The sequence below is a fragment of the Bison bison genome, unplaced genomic scaffold (assembly GCF_000754665.1).
Source record: "Bison bison bison isolate TAMUID 2011002044 unplaced genomic scaffold, Bison_UMD1.0 scf7180017864492, whole genome shotgun sequence".
Classification (NCBI taxonomy): Eukaryota; Metazoa; Chordata; class Mammalia; order Artiodactyla; family Bovidae; genus Bison; species Bison bison.
Window position 1 is genome coordinate 11299032 of NW_011495051.1, and position 22328 is coordinate 11321359.

The 22328-nt window shown below is 38.5% G+C and overlaps 1 protein-coding gene across 2 annotated transcripts in view; it reads right to left on the reverse strand.

Annotated features, from left to right (window-relative positions):
- GRM7 (glutamate receptor, metabotropic 7) overlaps positions 1-22328 on the reverse strand; it is a 942809-nt gene that overhangs the window by 451796 nt on the left and 468685 nt on the right. For both annotated transcript variants that reach the window (XM_010828418.1, XM_010828417.1), the window contains exons 3-4: positions 15848-15989; positions 8734-8888 (exon numbers count right to left, since the gene is read on the reverse strand). In XM_010828418.1, the coding sequence (XP_010826720.1) occupies positions 8734-8888; positions 15848-15989 (297 nt within the window). The remainder of the gene's footprint in view (positions 1-8733; positions 8889-15847; positions 15990-22328) is intronic.

Genomic DNA, 22328 nt, shown 5'->3' on the forward strand with positions numbered 1-22328 from the left:
TGCAGCCATGAAATTAAAAGACACTTACTCCTTGGAAGGAAAGTTATGACCAACCTAGATGGCATATTGCAAAGCAGAGACATTACTTTGCCAAGAAAGGTCCGTCTAGTCAAGGCTATGGTTTTTCCAGTAGTCATGTATGGATGTGAGAGTTGGACTGTGAAAAAAAGCTAAGCACCGAAGAACGATGCTTTTGAACTGTGGTGTTGGAGAAGACTCTTGAGAGTCCCTTGGACTGCAAGGAGATCCAACCAGTCCATCCTAAAGGAGATCAGTCCTGGGTGTTCTTTGGAAGGAATGATGCTAAAGCTGAAACGCCAGTACTTTGGCCACCTTATGCGAAGAGTTGACTCATTGGAAAAGACTCTAATGCTGGGAGGGATTGGGGGCAGGAGGAGAAGGGGACGACAGAGGATGAGATGGCTGGATGGCATCACTGACTCGATGGACGTGAATCTGAGTGAACTCCGGGAGTTGGTGATGGACAGGGAGGCCTGGCGTGCTGCGATTCATGGGGTTGCAAAGAGTTGGACATGATTGAGCGACTGAACTGAACTGAAGAGCCGGTATTATTCTTTTTAACATTTGGACAATACAAGCTATTCCTGTGCTTTAGTGCTGAAAAGATCTTCTACTTTAATTCTATAAAGTGATAACATTTTTTAATGGCCTTCAAGGTCCTATGTGACCCAACTCTCTCATTATCTCTTGTAATTTAGATTAGATATTGGAGTTAGATATTGGAGTATAGCTTATTTAGAACACTGTATTTGTTTCAGGTGTACAACAAAGTGATTCAGTTATATACACACATATCCCCATTCTTTTTCAGATTCTTTTCCCATATACATTATTACAGAATATGGAATAGAGTTCCCCATGTTATATAGTAGGTCCTTGCTGATAATCAATTTTATATACAGTAATATGTAAACATCAACCCCACACTTCAGATTTCTTTCTCTGTTCCAGCCTCATAAGCATCTTTGTTCCTTACACATACCAGAGATTCTCCAGCCCTCGCACACCGGCGCTGCTTTCTATACTCTGTATAATCTTCACCCAGGTATTAACTTGGATGGTCCCTTCACTTCCTTAAGTCATTGACCAAACGTCATCTTGTTAATAAGGCTCATCCTGACCAGTCTACTTAACACTGCAGTGCTCCCACCACCGCTGATGAGCCCCTTAGCCTTCTCTATTTTTTCTTTCTTTGTAGCACTCCCAGGTGTGATGTGAGCAAAGGGGCAGAGTGGGCAGCTCCAAACTCCTGTCCCTCAATTCAAAAACTGAAAACAACAGAAACTGTCAAAAGCAACTTTGCTATAACTCTGGAAGATGACCAAAGTTTTGCAGCAAACAATGCTGAATGCTAAATTAAGAAAAAGACGAGCTTGAAAATGATAGAAAAGCTTTGTGGATTTTTTTTTTCTTTTTCCAACCCCTACCCTCTCTCTGGCAGTCTTTAAGACCTGAAGACCACAGCCCACATTCTTGGGGGGGGGGACCCTAGTACATACCAGAGAGTGCATAGCAGACTTTATTAGCAAAGTATTGTTTTTCTCTATTGTAATATTTCTGGAGACTACCTGAAGGATGGGTACAACACACTTCTCTCTGTTTTACCTAACCTGGGACTCATTCAGAGAGAGAAAAAGGCAGACATTGTTTATACACATTATAAAGTGATTGAACAACCTACAGTCACCTGGAGCAAATGATTATTATGGAAACATAAAAGTGATACCTGAAACCCTGGGAGGAAAATCTGAAAGAGTATTTCCTTGGGAAATTAGGGCATTAGCAAATGCCTGTGTATACTAGAGAGGGGTGGGTTTTAGAAAGCCACATACATACCCAGGGCAGGATGGAGGCTGAAAAAACCCATGAGAAGACTTTGATCTTTGATTAATCCCGAGGATCAGCACAAGCAGGTAGTGAAGGTTAAGGCAAAATTGCAAATAACCGAGCTAAGTGTTAAAGGCATGTTTCAGAACAGAGCCAAACCACCAAGACTGAGTGTTATGTATTAAGTCTATCTCAAAATTCGTATGTTGAAGTCCAAAACCCCAGTACCTCAAATGTGACCTTGTTCAGAAATGGGGCCATGATGAATGTAATTAGTAAAGTCAGGATGAAGTCTTCAGAGTGGATCTAATCCAAATGAACAGCATCCTTATAAGAAGGAAAATCAGGACACAGAGAAAGAACATCATGTGATGATGAAGGCAACCCAAGGGATGCCAAGCTTGCCAGCAAATTGTCAGAAGATGGGCAGGAGGAAAAGAACAGGTATACTTTCATGCCCTGAGAAGGAATAACCCTGTTAACACTTTCATCTTGGACTTCTAGCCTTTCAACCTGCGAAAAAAAAAACACACTTCTGTTGTCTAAGTCACCCAGTCTGTACTTTGTTATGGAAGCCCTAACTAACTAATCAGGGCTGTGAAGGGCATGTTTTGTTGTTGTTGTTTTTGTTTATCTTGTTTTGATTTAGCTCCTGGCATTTAAGGAAATTTTTGTCAAAATGCTAACTGAATACAAGCTAACAGAGCAGGCACTTCAGTGACTAGACAAATGATAAGGAATAGTGTCTTTTTAAGTTTGGAGAAATCTCTGAACAGACCAACAACTTCAGCCTTCCACAAACAGGCACATCAAACCCTGGCAAATGGGGAATCTTAGTTCCAGAGTTCCCACAGTACAATATTCAAATGCCCAGTTATCAACAAAAAAATCAAAAGGTGTACAATAAAATAGGTAAGTCCAGTCCACTTCAAGGGAAAAAAATGATACAAACTATCCATTGGTATGACCTAATGTATGCGCTAATTAGTAAGATGTTGGACTTACCAGATAAAGACCTTAAATCAACATCTTAAATATACTCAAATATTTGAAGAAAATAATGAGCAAGGAACTAAACACTAGGAAAATGATGAATATATGAAATGAGAATATTCATAAAGAGATAGAATTTATACTGTTTACCAACAGTTAACACTACTATTTACTTATTTCTTATGCCTATTAATAATAATAATAAATTATTATTATTACTCTCCTTTTGCTGTGCTTTAATCTCCATGAGGAGAGGAATTTTTGTTTCCTGGTTACCAGTACCTAATCAGTGCTTGACAGATAGGAGGCAGTCAACCTTTGTTAACTGATTGACAATAAATGGTCTCTTCCACATTAAACAGCCCATTACCTATAGTTCTCTGATACAAAGAAACATTAAACTTTGATGTGAAGACAGTGAATACAACTCTGGAGTAGGTAGGTAAAATAAAGAGGGAAGGATATTTGTAAAGTGAAAGTTTCTGAATGTGATGAGTACAGAGCGAGGCTGAGGTGATGAGGGAAGGACCAAACACATCAATGGAGAAATGGAGATGAGACTGATGGTGAGACTTGAAGAATGTATAGTTTTTCTTAGAAGAGGGATACATAAGAGAGGCAAAGGGAAGAGAGGGGCATCTCTGTGAAGTAAATGACACTTGTAAAGAATGCAACTCAGACAAGATAAAGGGTGAAACAAGATGGCTATAAGAAAGTGAAAGTGTTAGTCACTCAGTCATGGTTGACTCTTTGTGACCCCATGGACTGTAGCCCGCCAGGCTCCTCTGTCCATGAGATTCTCCAAGAAGGGATACTGGTGTGGGTTGCCATTTCCTTCTCTAGGGGATCTTCCTGACCCAGAGATCAAACCTGTGTCTCATGCACTGCAGGCAGATTTTTTACTGTCTGAGCTACCAGGGGTTATAAGAAGGACATCCTAATATTCAACCATATCCGTCAAGTCATATGTATGGTAGGTCTATTAGTAAATGCCAAAGTTTCAGGAAAAAAAAAAAAAAAAGGATGGATAATCCCATGGAACTCATGGGTCTCAGACACTGCCCTGAAGGATCAGATTCCAGTTGGGTGTGAAGCCCGAGAGTATAATCTGTGTTGCCATAAAGGGGGTATGTGATACCTTTTGAACTGCAGGAGTATTGCTTGGTTTTGCAGGGTAGGCTAATTCTGAAAAAAAGGAGAAATTCTTTCAAAAAAAAATTAATGATTTGATCTCTCACACACAAACACACACATACACAAATAACCTATATTTTCCAGATCAACAAGAAATGGTGCAATGGAAAGCCCTGGCATATTGGCAATGAAAGGATCTGATATGAATGTGTGCCAGGAATTGAGAACAGGTCAGAGAGGCTTGAGCTGCTGACCTCCCTACAGATCCTCCAAATTGATGTTTTTTCAGCCTGCATGGTATACTGGTCCTTTGTCTCTCTTCTTTCTTTGCCATCTGTATCTCTCTGATTTACAAGTTGGTTCTTAAGGAAATGCACTTGATAGTAATTATTCTAGTATGATATTTTCTTATTTACATTTTTCTTTATCACCTGTCACCTCCACATTAAGAGGGCAATTTCAGGAGTGCAGGGGTGTGATCTGATTGTCATCTGCTATATATCTCAGTTTTTAGATCAAGGGCTGATACCGTGCTAGAAGCTTATAAACATTTATGACAGATTTAATGAAAAACATTGTCATAACACTGAACATGCAATATTCTCACTTCTCTTTCATCAAACAAGGTTATAGGTCTATTATTAATTATAGCATCGCTTAGAAATACTATTGTGGTTTAAGGTGATATTTTATTGCTTTGCATTTTCTGTCATTCCCCTAACAAAACTCTGTGATGTGTGTGGAACATTTCAGGTAATCAGAAAGACTAAAGTAGGGCATATATATATTGGAGCCAGAAATATTTTCATTCAGCTCTTCATAGCTTTGATCTCTGGTTTTGAGAAAAATATAGAATGTCTTTCTATGTTGATTAAAAAAAAAAATAAATGCATGAAATAACCAACTTTTTCATGCCAGATCCACAGCACTTTTTGTCTCTTCTTACACACATCACTGATTTAATTCAAGAACCAAGCTGTGCTATAGACCCACTGGAAAATCATCACCAATAGTCAGAGCTGTCAGAGTTGTCTTTGAAAATTCATCCTTTATTATGTTCTCTCCCTGATGCTAATGATTATGTCAGAGACGAAAAGAGCCTGGCCAATGATCCTTGCTGGCTATAATTAGAGGATGTTTAGGACAGCCTACTCTAGAAGAAGCTGAGCACCCTAGATGGCAGAGTCCATGGCGATTTGGCCATTTTGCTTTGAGGACTTGTTGAGGGCTGGAGAGGATGACTGGGGGACCCTGCTAATGGGACAACAGAAAATAGAAAAATGCTAGGGATCCCTTGGCTCATCAGACAATACAGAAAGATTAAAAATCATGGAGCTGTTTTGGCTCAGGAGCTGGAGAAGCGCTGCCAAATCTAGAGACATTCTTTTATATCCCATGTAGAGAGCAGCCAAAGGGGCCAGAGCTGACCTTTCCTGGGCACAGTTGCTATCATTGTCTCATTCAAAATAGGGGAAATGACCCCCTGGGCTGGCAAGCACTGAGGCCCTGTTTTCTATAAATGGAGAATAAATACAAGTAGAAGACAAAAGTTGATGAACATGATTTTCACAGGACCCATGCCCTTGCTAGCCTTTTGGCCTAAGGCAATGTACTGTTAATTGTTCATGCAAATATAGAGATGATGAGCCAAAAGTATAGATGTTTGCTAAATGTGTTCCAAATATGGATCTAAAGGGAAAAAAATCATGTTGATTATTGACTGGCTTTTTCTTATTTCCATTTGAAGGTACAACATTATACAACACAGTCAAAGATTAAAAGGGATGCAATAGTGTTCTGAGTATTTGGATAATGCTCCATTCCAGTAGAGTCCACTACGGAACATCCCCAAAATGAAAAAAGATAAAAAAGTAGGAGAGGAAAACATACTTTCCCATATGGAATATGCTCTGTAGTTTCATTTCATATATTTCACAGCTGTGTTTAGAAACCTTAATGCAACTGAAGGCATTTCTTTTTTCATTTCCTTAGGAGAGTGACACCAAATAAACAGCCACAATCCTGTGATCCCATCCTTTATATTAATGAACAAATCTCCACTCTGTATCAACGCACAAGACCACATGGGTAGACAGAAGCCACACAAGTCCTAAAGAACAAAATGAAAAGCCTCGTGTTCTTTCTGGGTAGCCATGCAGAGTTTTGCATGAAGAGATGCTGTTTTGCCACATTTCAAAAGTATTTTCATTGATAACAGCATTTCCTCACCATCTTGCTTTTGAGGCCATATTTCCTGCTTAGCAGATTCAGGATGCTATCTTGTGTCTACTTTAACAACTTTGAGTATCCCTAGAAACATATGAAAATGCATTTTGTTTCAATAATTTGTATTAAGCTACTTAGTCATTTCCTGAGACATGTTGAACCTGGATCTCGCAACCATGGAGTTACTAATATGCCTATGACATGTCTACAGCTTGGGAAGAGAGGGCCTCAGCACAGACCCTGTAATGTGCTTTGCTTTGGTCCTCACCCAAATTCGACACTTCATCCCTCTACAGAGTCATCTGAGTGAGCTTCCTCATTCCCTTTTACAACATCCCATTTTCATCCTCAGATGCTGCCTAGACTTCAGAGTAAGATACAAATTCCTCAGTGTAGTTTACAAGATCTTTCATGATCCAACCCTGGCCCACTTCTCAGCCATTTGTGCCAGGTCCTTATATGGTATGTATTTCCTCCATCCAGCCAGGCATCCAACCACTTGAAAACCAATTGATCACCTTCCAGTCCAGGCCAAGATCAAGGCATTTGTGGTTTGATGGCATGTAAAGGATAAGTCTCCAGAAAGAGACAAAGAGATGTTACAATGGTAGGAGCTATGGGAAGGTGCCATAAGAGCAACACATGGAGCCCCTAACCAGACCTGGCTGGAGTGCAATGGTTGTAGATGGCTTCCAAGGAAAAATGATATCTAATCAGGGACACATATGTTAGAAAGGAGTTAATCAGGCAAACAGTGCAGTGACCATAACTGTAGGAGAGGGAAGAGCTTTCCCAATGAACATCAGTGAGAACATTTTTGAAGAGCTGGAAGAAGTTTAGGATGGCTACAAAGAAGGTGTGGGTTGCCGAATGAATGATTTAATGTTGCCCAGTACGCCCTGCTCCATTGCTCCTGTTCCCACCACGTGGGTTGAGAGTAGAGGAGCTTCTTATGGTCCGATGAGCATTAGCACATCATTTTGTTCCATCTCTCAGGTGTCTTCCACAACCACAGCATCACCACCCTAGACAAGCTGGCACATTACCTCACCTAAACCATCCATTCTAAACTGTGTTTATAGTATTTCTATTACACGGTCAACAACTACATTCAGATACATTTACTCAGCTGTGTTTGCTTTGAGGGTGGGATTTTTGTCCTTATTTTTCCAACTTAGCACAAAGCAAAGCACACAGTAAATACTTAAATTTTTGAGTGAAAAGGAATGGAAATAGTTAAACTGTCTTTTGTTTTTGCAGCTCATCTGCAGATGTACTGGTCTGGTTTGGAAGATGGGCAATCTTCTTTGGACTTGTACTGCAATTAATTCAAAGGCTCTCCATGACCACATGGGTGACTTATAGGATTTTTATCTCCCCGAGATAACACAGAAAGGGAACAGTGACAAAACCATAACCTGGCTTGTTTAAAAAGCCCACATAGACCATGCAGCCTTCTAGGGAGAATAATTAATTAGATTGGAGTAGAGACAGAATAGAAAGAAAGACAAATATTTGATCTTTTTTGAGTGAGTGGATAGAGTTCTTTTAACATGCAAAGCATGCTTTATGAAATCTTCGGAGACCTGGCCCATCAGAAAAGGAAGACAAAGACCCAAAACCAGCAGAGGAGTTCCTTTTCTTTACAGTATCTTCTTTCAGAAGTAACTTATCTTCAAATTAAAGGAGAACATAAATTGTAATCAGCAACTTTTGTTACATCAGAAAGATGCCAATAAATGCTCTCTCCTCCTTCTACCTCTTAAAGAATCTTTGTAGCTACAAGGAAGGCAAAGGGAAAGAAAACGGGCAGGAAGCTTAAGAGAAAAAGAATGCAAGGACAAAAGAGACCCAGGAAGGAAAAATGATGGTGATGCCTGGAACAGGTGGTATGCCATATGATCCTGGGGACTGGAGGAGACCCCGAGAGGTAATGGGGGAAAGAATCCAGAGCCTAAGGCTCCGGGCTTCCTTTGCAGGGGGCCCAGCCTTGATCTCTGGTCAGGGAACTAGATCCCATATGCCACAGCTGAGAGTTCACATGCCACAGCTTAAGATCCTACATGCCACAAGTCAAAGATGCTGCATGCGGCAACTAAGATCTGGCACAATCAAATAAGTAAATGCATTAAAAAAAAAAGGTGTCCTGCTATGGAAGCAATGACAAATTACAAAGGGAAAATATTCTCTCAGAAAAAAATGCACCTCACTTACACATACTTGGACTGTGTTATTATTTCACCTCTTATTAAAGATAATGATCTCACAGAAAGCTCTTGCAGCATAATAAAACAAAGATATATGCTAATGGTGATATTATTATGAGAATAACATGATCTTTTCAAGAGAAGACTATCAACTAAAATAACAGACCAGATATAGGGCTTAATTTGTATTTCACAGCTGGAAGTTTGAACAGATCCTGCATAAATTATGTAAAAACACCCAACCCTCAAGGAGACTCATGCCCCAGCCACTCTACACAGCACCAGCCGCTCTCTCAGCAAATCCTACTACTGACAAAACTCATACCTTCCACAGTTGCTCGTTTGGGCTGAATGGTGATGGCTCCTTCTGCAATATCTTCATGCTGGTGCAGTGGGTTGATTTTGGATCCCCAGCTGTCTGATCCCACCCAGAGAAAGTGGCCTACTTGGTCAGCTCTTTTGGCTGCTGCAAGGATCTGCCTGTGGAGAGGAACATTAAAAAGATATGTTAATGATAAAGAGCAGCTACTGTACATAGACATATTCGGAATCAAGCAGAAGGAAAACAAGCTACTATTTCTCAAAAAGCAAATAAGCTGGTAGTAAGCCAAAGGATTTTCATTCTTAGTATATAGAGAGATATTGTAAGCCAATAAAAAAATTCAAGGCAGCTTGAGGAAAATAGGCAGAGTATTCAAAGTCAAAAGATAAAAGGGGAAATATAAGTAAGTAATAAGCTGCTTATTCACATATATTAAAAAGGAGGAAAATGTGAATGAGAACGATCTATCAAATTCACTCCTTATTTTGGCCAAAATGTTTGTTTGGTTTTATTTTGTGTCGTGAGTTTTGACATGAGGCTGGAGACATGAGCACTCTCATTCACTGCTGGTGGTACATATCATTTCTGGAAAGCAATGTATCAGTCTATAGGAAGCATCTTAAATTACTTATTAAAATAAGCAGAGCTTCACATTAAGCTTGAAAAATGTACAATCCATGTTTATAAATTAAAATAGTATGTAAATAGCAAGGGCAAGAAAAAAAAGAGGAATTTAAAAAAAAAAGGGAAATTGATTATTCATGAAGAAAAATTTCACCTCTGCTTATAGAATTCTAGAAATCAGGAGTGTGTTGCCCCAGGCAGAAAACAACTTTTCTGGAAAAATCTGAACTACCCTATGAAAAAGATTCTAGATACTGACATAGAGACTTTGTCTAAGAGAATGGACACCTAGATACCTGACCAGTCCACTGAGAGGCCTATCAGCTGACAAGTTTTGCCATGTATGTAGAATTTTCTTGTGTCTTACTCAAATGGGAACTGCCCGAAATGACCCATCATTGTGGAAAATCCACAATATAAAACAGAAACCAAATAAATAAGAAAAAGGAAACTGGTGTGAGGTATGGAGAAGAAATTATACCAAAAAAAAAAAAATGTAGCTAAATAAGAATCAGGATCTCTATTATCAGGAACAAGAAAGATTATCAAGAATAAGAAACAAACAACAATAAAAAAGAGATCTTAGTTATTAAAAGTATGAAATTAAAATTATGTTAGAAGAGAGAAAGTATAAAGTGAAGAAATATTTTCAGAAAGCAAAACAATAGCAAAAAGCTATAGCATATACAAGAAAAGATGAGTATCTTAAAGAAAGAAACACAGAAGGACTTACATCCAACTAACAATATTTCAAGAACAAATATAACGAGAAATTAAAGTAATTTTTAAAATAATTCTTAATGAAAAAAAAATCCAAGGAACTGAAAGTATGACTTTCCAAATTAAAGGGACTCACTCCAGTATTCTTGCCTGGAGGATCCCATGGACAGAGGTGCCTGGTGGGCTACAGTCCATGGGTTGCGAAGAGTCGGACACGACTGAATGACTAAACCACACACACACACATCCAGCAAATTAATAGGGAAAAACCAAATGTCACAGAATTACAAATTCTGGATAAAGTGAGAATAAAGCTTTCAAGGGAAAATTGGGACTCTTGGAAAGTAATAAGAAGCAGAATATTACCAACCTCTCCAGAGAGAGGAAAAAATAAAAAAAAGGATGATGGAGTAATGCCTTCCAAATTATGAGGAAAAAAAATTTGTAATCTAGAATTCTAATATTTAACACATATAGAATCTCTATGCAAATAGAGAATCTCTATACAAATAGAACTGGCATCTAGATAGATGGGTATGGATGGAGAGAGGGAGGGATAGATGGATGGATGGATAGATAGATATTCAGGGGATATTAAAGATTTTTCTATCCAAACTCAGAATCTCAAATTCCTTGCAATTTATGAGTTCTGTAACTTATTAGTCCCCATAGATAGTTGCTATAAATCATTTATTTGCCTGGGATGATGTATTTAAAAATAAATATGTGACCACACCTTACATATCCAACTAGTAATTAAGTATGGAGGCAGGTGAAGAATATTTTTAGTCATAAACACAAAAAATGTTTTTCTTTAATTCATCCTTTACAAGAAAATTACTGGAGGGTACATTCTAGCCACCCCCCCCCCAAAAAAAAAGAAACTAAATGATGAGTAAAAATAAAAGAAATGGAAAGAGAAAGAAAACAAAAAAGTTAAAATAATAAAGACTAGCCTAGTTTAAAACAGAAAGATGGAGTTGGAGGGAAATGTACAGAAAAACAATGGAACTCAGAGATTATTTTTTAAATATATATATATGTGTATAAACATATGAGAAAAGTGATAGACCTAGGACATTAATAATAAAATACTAAAGGTAACCGTGCAAGTTAAAAATCTGTCATATTAACTTGATGAACAAAAAAAGCTACCTGTAAAATCACATCATGGAAAAAATACTGCTGTAGTACATAATATTTACATGCTCATAATTTCAACTCTGATTTTTACTAAATGGAAATCTGATAGTATAATGCTAGGAAGATAAAGGAGGTATGAGACAAGTTCTAAATAACATAAGAGGAATTCATAGACAATATTTTAAATTAATGATTCCAAAATAGCAATACAGGCACATTTCGAGAAGACCTAAAGAATTAGTTTCAAGAGAAGAAGAACAGAACCAGAGAATGGGATGGGATGGAAAAGGATACTAGGGCTTTGCATAAAAAGTATTTTAATTACATTTTTGTTCCTCTTAAATTATGTGCATTTATTATTTTCACACAATCAATCATTTGTACTCTTGAGTTAGAGATACCATCTCTATTAATCTAACCAAAGGGTATGATCACTGATGCTGTCAAAATCATATGTGCATTACTGGAGACCACCTAAATGCAGAGCAGCAGGGAAGTGGTTAAAGAAATGGTAGTAAATCTAAAGGATGCATCAGAGGCCAATGAAAAACACACAGAGCTGGATTTCTGCAGGGTACTGTTAAGAATAAAAAAAGTCAAATTAAAAATACTGCAAATGATTAGTCATTTCTTACAATAATGAAAACTGGCCTGCATAAATGAATAGATGCATATTAACATTCCATGAAAAAAAAAGTATAGGGTTGTATGAGAGCACAGAAAAATATGGATAATAGGTAATTCATTGTTAATGACAATTCATTGAGAACGGGCTGATGAAGTATGAAAAGGATGCGGAGAATCCAACTGAAACAAAGTAAGAAAGACAAACCCATACAAAAAGAAAAAAAAAATTCACCTTAATATGCTTACATAAAAATGTGGGTTAATTTATTAAGAGAAATAAGATTAAACTGTTTAAACATATTATAGTATTGAAAGTGAGATGTGAACTGCAAAAAATAGAATATCAAACTCTGTGTGAATCTGAATCTACTAGGGAAAATTTTTAGAATAAAATAACTGCAAATGTTAAACAGGAATTTTATTAGTGGTTATCTCCGAGTGTTAAGATATTAAGTGTTATAGGGGGTTACTTACAATCATGGTTTGTGATTATTCTCTCTAACCTTTCATTTTTTTTAGATAATCAGGGGCAGCGTAAAGGTAGAATTCCTTTTATTAAAATGCAACAACAAAAATATTTCCATTAGTTTCCAATGGAGTAAAATAGCCAGGTAATATTACTTTTATAATCAGAAAAAAAAGTATCTCAGGAACAGAATACACTCTTGTCTAACATTCAAATTATCAATACCCATAACAATTGAGCATTTATCTTAGCTTCAAAATCTAGATATTAATGTCTTCTCACTGGTATTCTCCGGCAAAGTATTTGAAGTTAATGTTCTAAGAAATCTCCAAATTTCCCATCTACAGTGTAAATCTTCTGAGAAAAGAAATAACATAACATTGTGGGTTATCAGACATCAGTGGGCTTAAGCTCCGTTTTGGAAGATATGCACTTGATTTTTATTACTGTAGCCAAGAACTATTACTGCTATCACTTCTGTGAGTCATAGTACACAATGGTTCCAACACACAAATCCCCATGCAAAAAATGATAAGCACAGCTATTCAGCTGACTATATACCTTTTAACACTGCCAATTAAAACCTCACACAATCTGCAAATCAAGGATATTATGACCAATTAGGCATCATAGGTATTTGTAACAAATCTTTTAAGTGCCACGTACATGAAAATGAACACGGGGCCACCTTTATCAACATACGACATATTTTGAAATGCACAAAATATGTATCAAAATCATATATGAGATGATTAAGAGAAGTATGAGTTGACAAATCTGGAGCAAAAAAAAAGAGAAAGAGTCATGTCATAAAAACAAAGTGCCTTGAATAACTAAATCACAAAGTATGGCAGAAAATGCCCTAAGAGCAGCAGAATCAGTGTTTTGTAAGGAGACAAACACACATTTAAGGCATGACAGAAATGGTTTCACGGAAAAGGGCATGTCTGAAAAACAGAATTTCAACAGGTAGAGAAGGAAAGAAGAAACACCACGAGCCAAGACCATGATGGAGGAGCTGTTAGGGTACACTGATGCGTCAGTCATGCATCTTAGGTGGAGAACTGGGTGCATGAAGGCGGGGTCTACATGCAAAAACAGGGCTGTATTTTAAAGCATCATGAAGTTCAGAGAGAGAGGCTTGTACTTAAATAGCGGACACTGCCCTGGGCACTGCATACACTCATTCAGTGATGTGTACTGAGCGTCCACCACTAACCGAGCAATGTGCTAGGGGCTAAGGATATGAAAGGAAGTCAGAAGGGGCATCACCTCCATCTTAATGATGCATGCAGACTAGTGGAGAATATAGACTCCAATTACATGATCCAAGAGTACAGAATGCCCTCAGTGACATTAACCATGCAACCAAGCTGTTATGACAAATTTTCCAAAGCTACACTGTTTGGAGACATCTTTCAGAAGCAACGCTACTGACAGCACTGGAATGATGACGTGGGGAAGGGAAGCATTCCAGCAAGCGGGAAGAGAATGAGCAAAAGCCTGGGAAGGAAGAAACACAAGGGAGCCCTCACCTACAGCACACAAACCATGAGCGGGGCATGGAATGAAATAAGGTTAGAAAAGTAGAAGTCCAGATTATCATAGTAAGAGTGCAAATGGATTTACTGATGGGAAAACTGAGACCTCAAAGAGCTGGAGAAGTAGGGTGTGGGATGGGACTTGCCCAAGGTGAGACAGTGGTCATAGCAAGAAAAAAAAAAAGAAAACCTCAGGTATCTTGACTTGAAGTTTAATGCTCTTCTCATTTAATAGTCCTGCCACCCACGGTCAGAGCTCAGGGCTGGGAAGATGGGTGGACTCAGGGGAAGCATGGGGAACACACAAAGAAGGGAGACACAGGACTTGCCGACCTGTGGGGGCTTGGTAATGGCCTGGACCCTTCAACTTTGCCCTTGATATAAGATGTTCACTTTCAAATTAAATTAGTTATTATTTGAACTATAAGACAAAAAGTTAAAAAATCCAAACAGAGCTTTCCCATCTGCAGAGGTGTAAAGTGACACCACCTCTTTGGAAGACAATATTCACATTTAAGAAAGCACACATCTTTGTCCTGGAAGCTCCTTTTCCAGGAATTTATGTTTTAAATAGTTATTAATATAAAAAGTAATACATTTATGTATTATTATTTGCATTATGTTAATGCATCCATACATTGTAAAGGATGTGTACTTTAATGTCATATTGTGGCACACACAGATTTGTGGAAAACAATGGTTACCACAAGGTAATTTATAATTGCACAAGAAGAAGTGAAAGTGAAGTCACTCAGTCGTGTCTGACTCTTTGTGACCCCATGGACTGTAGCCCACCAGGCTTCTCTGTCCATGGAATTTTCCAGGCAAGAGTACTGGAGTGGGTTGCCATTTCCTTCTCCAGGGGATCTTCCCGACCCAGGGATCGAACCCAGGTCTCCTGCATTGTAGGCAGACGCTTTACCATCTGAGCCACCAGGGAAGCCCCTAATAATCACACAAGTCTGTAACCAAATGTCAGTCAGTAAGAGAGAGGATAGATAAATTACAGCAAATACATAAAATGAAATTCTGTGTGGCTGTTGAAAAGTACTGATGTTCGGAGACCTCCCTGATCAAAGAGTAAGCCAAGGTGAGAGCAGGGGTAGAAGAAGATAATACACAGTGTTCTACCATTTGTGTAAAAATTCACACACTGCCTCTAGAAAAATACACAAATATTACAAAATACACAGTTGCATTACAAAATACAAAAGTTACAAAATACACAGTTATTATTCGCATCTGGAAAGGAGAACCTGTTAGCTAGAGGACAAAATGAATCCAACTTTTTTTCATTTCTAGATTTCTTAACACTTTTTGATTTTTTAAATCAGTGGTAATTACTGTTTGTTCTAAAAAAAGAAATGTTAAGGATTCAGGACGAAGGTGGCAGTGGTCAGGAAACAACACAGGGCAAATCTGTATTCTATAAACAATTTCAAAGGTTAGCACCCCATGGCTTGGCCAACAATGCAAGTCATGAGCTAAAAGGGAAAGTCAAGGTTGTACTCAGATTTTTGACGTCAAAGAGCATCAAGGTAAAGAGACAGAAGAAAAAGTGGACTGGAGAATGCAGACACATGACCAGCTTGGTTTTGAACATACAAAGTCCATAGCAGAAGCAATACTTCCAGAAATATAAGGCATTTTTTCTTATACATTAGAAGAACTATTCTTTAGATAAAAGTCTGTCACATGCGTATATATATTTTTAGTAAAAGAACCTTTGCAAAGTCCAGTGGTTTTCTCCTTTTACAAGTAACTGAAAGCAGTTCTTTAGCAAATATGAGGGGGAAATTCATGGCAGCAACAGGCTGCTGCTTCCACGGTTCGCTCTGACTTCTTCTGTAGGGGTAGAAAGCACGAACGGACCTTGCCACCGTGTAATTAGCAATTTGATTCTATGTTATCTTCTCCCTTTCTGTGCCAGCACTCGATTCTTTCTGTCTCCTAAACTACAACATGCATGTTAATGAATTTCACCAGGCAGCCTTACTTGATATCCTCATCGTTGGCAAAAAGGACGACGGCCCTGGAGTTGGGGGTGTCCAGGAGCTGCTTGATAATTTTGTCAAAGTCAATAGTCCTGTCTTTGCGTTCCTGGGGGATTCTCACGGACTGGGCAATGCAGAGCCCACCTGTTCAAGAAAAGAAAGCAGAATGTCAATTAAGTTCCTGAAGAAATACCAAAGGAACCAGGGAAAGTAGACAGGGAGGAGGGAATTATGAATTCTGAGTACACAGCTCTTCCTTGGTGATCTTGCTGAATGAGGAAGGCTTAGGCTAGTAAGCTGAGTCCTGAGCAGTCATTCATACTTGGCATGCCTTCCATGGTATGGCATAGCCTCAAGGTACTTGGAAACAGCCAGGTATGCCCAGGAATACCAATGATAGTGATTCTGGGGAGGTAGGTTTAGGGAGACAAACTGGATGGGAGGCCTTTAAAATGAACATTATATGCTACAAGAAAACCACAGTCAGCTACAATACATATATTAAAGAAAAGTACTCTAAGAGATAAAACTCATGTCAATTTCTATTACTTTTCTGGTGTTTACAGTCTCATAATTTTCCTCCTTCATATCCATCTCAACTTTTCAAGCTCACAGACAATGGAATAAATCAAAAAAATAAAACAACAATAAGAAAAAGATCAACTATTATAAATCACAGTAATGAATTTTTTTTGACTATATGCTATATACTCAGGCTACAAATAATGTGCTTTATGTATGTTACCTGATCTTAAAAACCTTAAAGGTGGTTAGCATCGCCCATTTCATGTTGGAAGAGAAGGGGATTAAATAAATCAGATAAGATCAGATCAGTCGCTCAGTCGTGTCCTACTCTTTGCGACCCCATGAATCGCAGCATGCCAGGCCTCCCTGTCCATCACCAACTCCCGGAGTTCACTCAAACTCACGTCCATCGAGTCAGTGATGCCAACCAGACATCTCATTCTCTGTCGTTCCCTTCTCCTCCTGCCCCCAGTCCCTCCTAGCATCAGAGTCTTTTCCAATGAGTCAACTCTTCGCATGAGGTGGCCAAAGTACTGGAGTTTCAGCTTTAGCATCATTCCTTCCAAAGCAATCCCAGGGCTGGTCTCCTTCAGAATGGACTGGTTGGATCTCCTTGCAGTCCAAGGGACTCTCAAGAGTCTTCTCCAACACCACAGTTCAAAAGCATCAATCCTTCGGCGCTCAGCCTTCTTCACAGTCCAACTCTCACATCCATACATGACCATAGGAAAAACCATAGCCTTGACTAGACGAACCTTTGTTGGCAAAGTAATGTCTCTGCTTTTGAATATGCTATCTAGGTTCGTCATAACTTTCCTTCCAAGGAGTAAGCGTCTTTTAATTTCATGGCTGCAGTCACCATCTGATTAAATAAATAAATAGATGTATTTACTGCAGACTTCTCAAGGCTGTCATGCTATCAATACACAGCCATTTACGAAGCAACTGATATCAACTCTTGCTTAGTAGTTACTCCTGATGTAGTGTTTTATACACCTTAAGAAAGGCTGGTATAGGCAAAAGGGGTAGAGGATATCCGGAGGTCAAGCCTCAAAGGTCATCCAATGGGCAGAAGGCCTAGGGGCAGAGACAAGAGGAAAGCTTTGTTCTCTTTGTAACCTGGAGATGCCCGTAACCAACGAGCTTATATCCAAAGCATGGACAACTGTGCGGATGCTACCAGGTTTCCATAAATATAGAAAAATATAAACTCTAATCCAGAAGTGAGCCTCCATTACATTTTAATCCATTGTACTTAATCAGTGTCAGCTGTCTGTAAGTGGCTCTCAACCTTCAGTGTGCTTGAAGTCACCAATGGTCCTATTAAGTACAGCAACACTGTCAGCCAACTTGACCTAATTGACATTTACAGAATAATCCCCAGGACAACAGAAGAATACACATTATTTTCAAGTGAAAATGGAACATTCATGAAGCTGGACCATCTTCTGGGTCATAAAAGAGAAAAATACCCTCAAATTTAAAAGAACCTTATGACCTCAGACCATAAGAGAATCAAACTAGAAATGAATAACACAGAGATAACAGGAAAATCTCCAGACATTTGGAAATTAAACAGCACACATTTAAATAACCCATGGGTCAAAGAGGAAGTACCAAGAAATTTTAAAATATCTCTAAATGAAAACTAAACTGTAACATCTCAGAATGTATAGATTATAGCTAGACTGATGTTTACAGGAAAATAGATATAATCAAATACTTAAGTTAGTAAGGAAGAAACACACAGAATCAGTAACCTAAGCTTCAACTTTAATAAATAAGACAAAGAAGAGTTAAATAACTCACCTCCCAAAAGGCAGAAAAGGCCACAATGGTATATTATTACATAACTCCTAAAATATCTTTTAAAAACAATGAAAATTTCAAATTCTGGAGAAGATGCAGAGCAACAGAAATGTTCATTCATCACTGGTAGAAACACACAATGGTACAAATAGTCTGGAAAACAGGTTGGCATTAAATGTTAAATATAGAGTTAACATATAAAGCAGTGGTTCCGAGGCTAGGTGCTTTTCCAAGTGAACTGAAAAGTTATGTTCACACAAATGTGCTCAAAATGTTTGTAGAAACTTTATTCCTAATCACTAAAACTGAAAACAAGTGAGACATCTGTTAACAGGTGAATGGATAAATGAACCATAGTCCATGCAGGTGATAGGAAATTTTTGAGCAACAAAAGGGAACTACTGATCCTCAGAAGAACATGAATGGTTCAAAAATGCATTTTGCTAAGTGAAAAGGTCAAACCAAAAAGAGTTCATATTATATAATTCTACTCATATGACATTCCGGGGGAAAAAAAGCAAAACCATAGGGTTGGGAAACAGATTAGTGGATGTCAAGATTTAGGAGCGAGAGGAGGGGTTGACCACACAGGGACTGCACAAGGACCGCTGGGCAGTGCGTGCGGTCTGTATGATATGGGATGCAGAAATCTACTCTATCCACTTGTTAAAACCCGAAGAACAACGTGTCACAACAACCGGACTTTACTGTATGCAAAATCAACCAAGATATTACGAGATGTGGACTGTGACAAATGAGATGAATGGCATTAAGAATGTTCCAGAGCGTTTCACTGAAGGGGATGGGTGGAAGGGGAGTTGGCCTAAGCAACTTTTTAAAATAGTGTGCAACCAGCAACTAAGGATAAAGACAAGAACTGCACATAAAATGGTACTTGGATTTGTAAAATTTTCACAGGAGTTAGCAATACTGGAACAGCTTTCCGTACTCAAGGCGAACAAAACAGGAAATGAACTGTAGATAAGGGGAGGCAGGTTTCTCAGAGAGAGATAAAGAATTTATATATAAACAAGAATGTGGAAAGAATGGACCATGTGGTGTGAGGGAGAGTCAGATACAGTGTAAACTCATGGTTTATAGCAAGATCCTTCCATGGATGGGTCATTTTATACATAAATCCATGTACACATGGGTTATATACATATATACACATGGACCCTACTACTATCTGGTGAGAGAGTCTAGAAATAATGATACTCCACAGCAGCAAACACACCTGGTGATACTGGTTTTGAAATACCATCTTTCAACCAAAGGTCTTTTGGAGAAATGAGTGATTCTCAAGTTGAGGGGAAGCATATAAAAGACAATGTCAGGCAATAAGAAGTTCACAAAAGAGAAAAAATAAACAGTAAAGGGGGAGAAGTCAATACGACATAGGAACCAACTTAAGAGAGATCCCAGTGAACAAAGCTAGAATAATGTTAGCAACAAAATAAATAATGATGGTAATTAGTGACTATCCAAAAACTACAATACATGCTCGGGAATCCATACTATTAAAAATGACCAAGTCAATCAATAAGTCGGAAAGATGGGATGAATCTTCTTCACAGAAAAATCCAAACTAACAAATGTTGAAGGATAAGGAGAATCGAATAAGGAGGATAGACTATCACTGTTAGAGCATTAGAGGAAAAACTGCTGCATGCAAGGTCCACTGATGAATGCTAAAATAAGGATGGGAAACTCTAAGAAGACAGTGAACATTTATACAGCTTAAAAGAGTCTTGTTCCAAATGTTTACCAGTCATTCAGATAGTTTAAACATATGCCTACAACTTCTTTGATACTCTTCCTTTGAAGAGGTGGAGAATAATGTTTTTGCCCTTAAATGTAGTCTGGACTTAGTGCCTCACTTCTTAAGAATATGGCAAAGGAAAAAGAATAACTGAATAGTGGAGAAACCCACTGTAACTGGACCACTAAGTTAACATCACTAGTGCTAAGTCACCCTGAGAGGGTGTGATAAGGGTGGCCCCACTTGAATGTCATTCTTCCCCCAAATCCATAACTTTCATCTACCCATGAAAAAATGTCAAGAAGATCCAAATTGAGGGACATTCTACTTTTCAAAATTCCTGACTTGCACTTTTCAAAACTGTCAAGGTCACAAGACACAAGACTTAGACATGGGAAACTGGATTGGATCCTTGGACAGAGAAAAGACATTCATGCAAACACTGGTGAAATTTAAATAATGTCTGTAGTTAAGAGTATTTTGCATTGTTGATTTCTCAATTGTGATAAACTAGTTATTTAAAGTATTAACATTTGTTAGATGGGTCTGTGGGAATTTTCTTTATAACTCTTCTATAAATTTAAAATTTCAAAGTAAAACTTAAATTTACACATATATATATGTGTGTGTGTGTGTGTGTGTATTTATATATATATGTGTGTGCATGTGTGCGTACACATGTCCCCTTCATGGGTCACTGCCTTGTTGTGGCGAAGGGGCTTACATAATTCAATGAAGCTACCAGTCATGCCATGCAGAGTCACCCAAGATGGACAGGTCATAGCAGAGAGTTCTGACAAAACGTGATCCACTGGAGGAGGGAATGGCAAACCACCCTAGTATACTTGCCGTGAGAACCTCATGGACTGTATAAAAAGCCAAAAAGATATGACACCAAACGATGAGTTCCCCAGGTCTGAAGGTGTTCACTATGCTACTGGGAAAGAGCTGAGGAGAATTACCAATAGCCCCAGAATGAATGAAGCAGCTGGGCCAAAGTGGATACAACCCTCAGTCATGGATGTGTCTGGGGATGAAAGAAAAGTCTGATGCTGCAAAGAACAGTAGTGTATAGAACTGGAATGTTAGGTCCATGAATCAAGGAAAACTGGACATGGTCAAGCAGGAGATGCTAAGAATAAACATCAACATCCTAGGAGTCAGCAAACTAAAACGGATGGGCATGGTCAAATTTCATTCAGATGAAGATTATATCTACCACTGTAGGCAAGAATACCATAGCAGAAACAAAGTAGCCCTCATAATCAACAAAAGAGTCTAAAATACAGTAGCGGAGTGCAACCTCAAAAATGACAGAATGATCTTAGTTTATTTCCAATACAAGCCATTCAAAATCATAGTAATCCAAGTCTATGCCCCTACCACCGATGCCAAATTAGCTGAAGGTGATCAGTTCTGTCAAGACCTAGAAGACCTCCTAGAACTAACACCTAAGAAAAGATGTTCTCTTCATCATCAGGGATTGGAATGCAAAAGTAGGAAGTCAAGATGTACCTGGAGTAATGGGCAAGTCCGGCCTTTGAGAACAAAATGAAGCAGGGCAAAGGTTAACTGAATTCTGTCAAAAGAATGCACTGGTCATAGCAAACACTGTTTTTCAACAACACGAGAGACGACTTTATACACGGACATTACCAAATGGTCAATACCAAAATCAAATTAATCATATTCTTGGCAGCCAAAGATGCAGAAGCTGTATACAGCCAGCAAAAACAAGACCTGAAGGTGACTGTGGCTCAGATCATCAGCTTCTCATAGCAAAATTCAGGCTTAAACCAAAGAAAACCAGGGAAAACAATAGGCCAGCCAGGTATGACTTAAATAAAATCCTGTATGAATTTGCAGCAGAGGTAATGAATAGGTTCAAGGGACTAGTCTAGTTCACAGTTTGCCTGAAGAACTATGGACGGAGGTCCATAATGCTGCACAGGAGGAGGTGAATAAAGCCATCCCAAAGGAAAAGCAAAGCAAGCAGGCAGAGTGGTCATCTGAGGAGGCTTTACAAAAAGTGGAAGAACAAAGAGAAGCGAAAAGCAAGGGAGAGAGGGAAAAATACCTCCCAGTAAATGCAGAGTTCCAAAACTTAGCTATAAGAGACACAAAAGCCTTCTTCAATGAACAATGCTTAATAATAGAAGAAATCAGCAAAAGGCAAAGACTAGAGATCTCCTCAGGAAAGTTGGAAACATCAAGAAAGCATTGCACACAAAGATGGACACAATAAAGGATAAAAATTGTAGAGACCTAGTAGACGCTGAACAGATCAAGAAGAGATGGAAAGAATATACAGAGGAACTGGATAAAGAAGATCTTAATGAACTGGATTACTATGATGGTGTGGTTAGTCACACAGAGCCAGATATTCT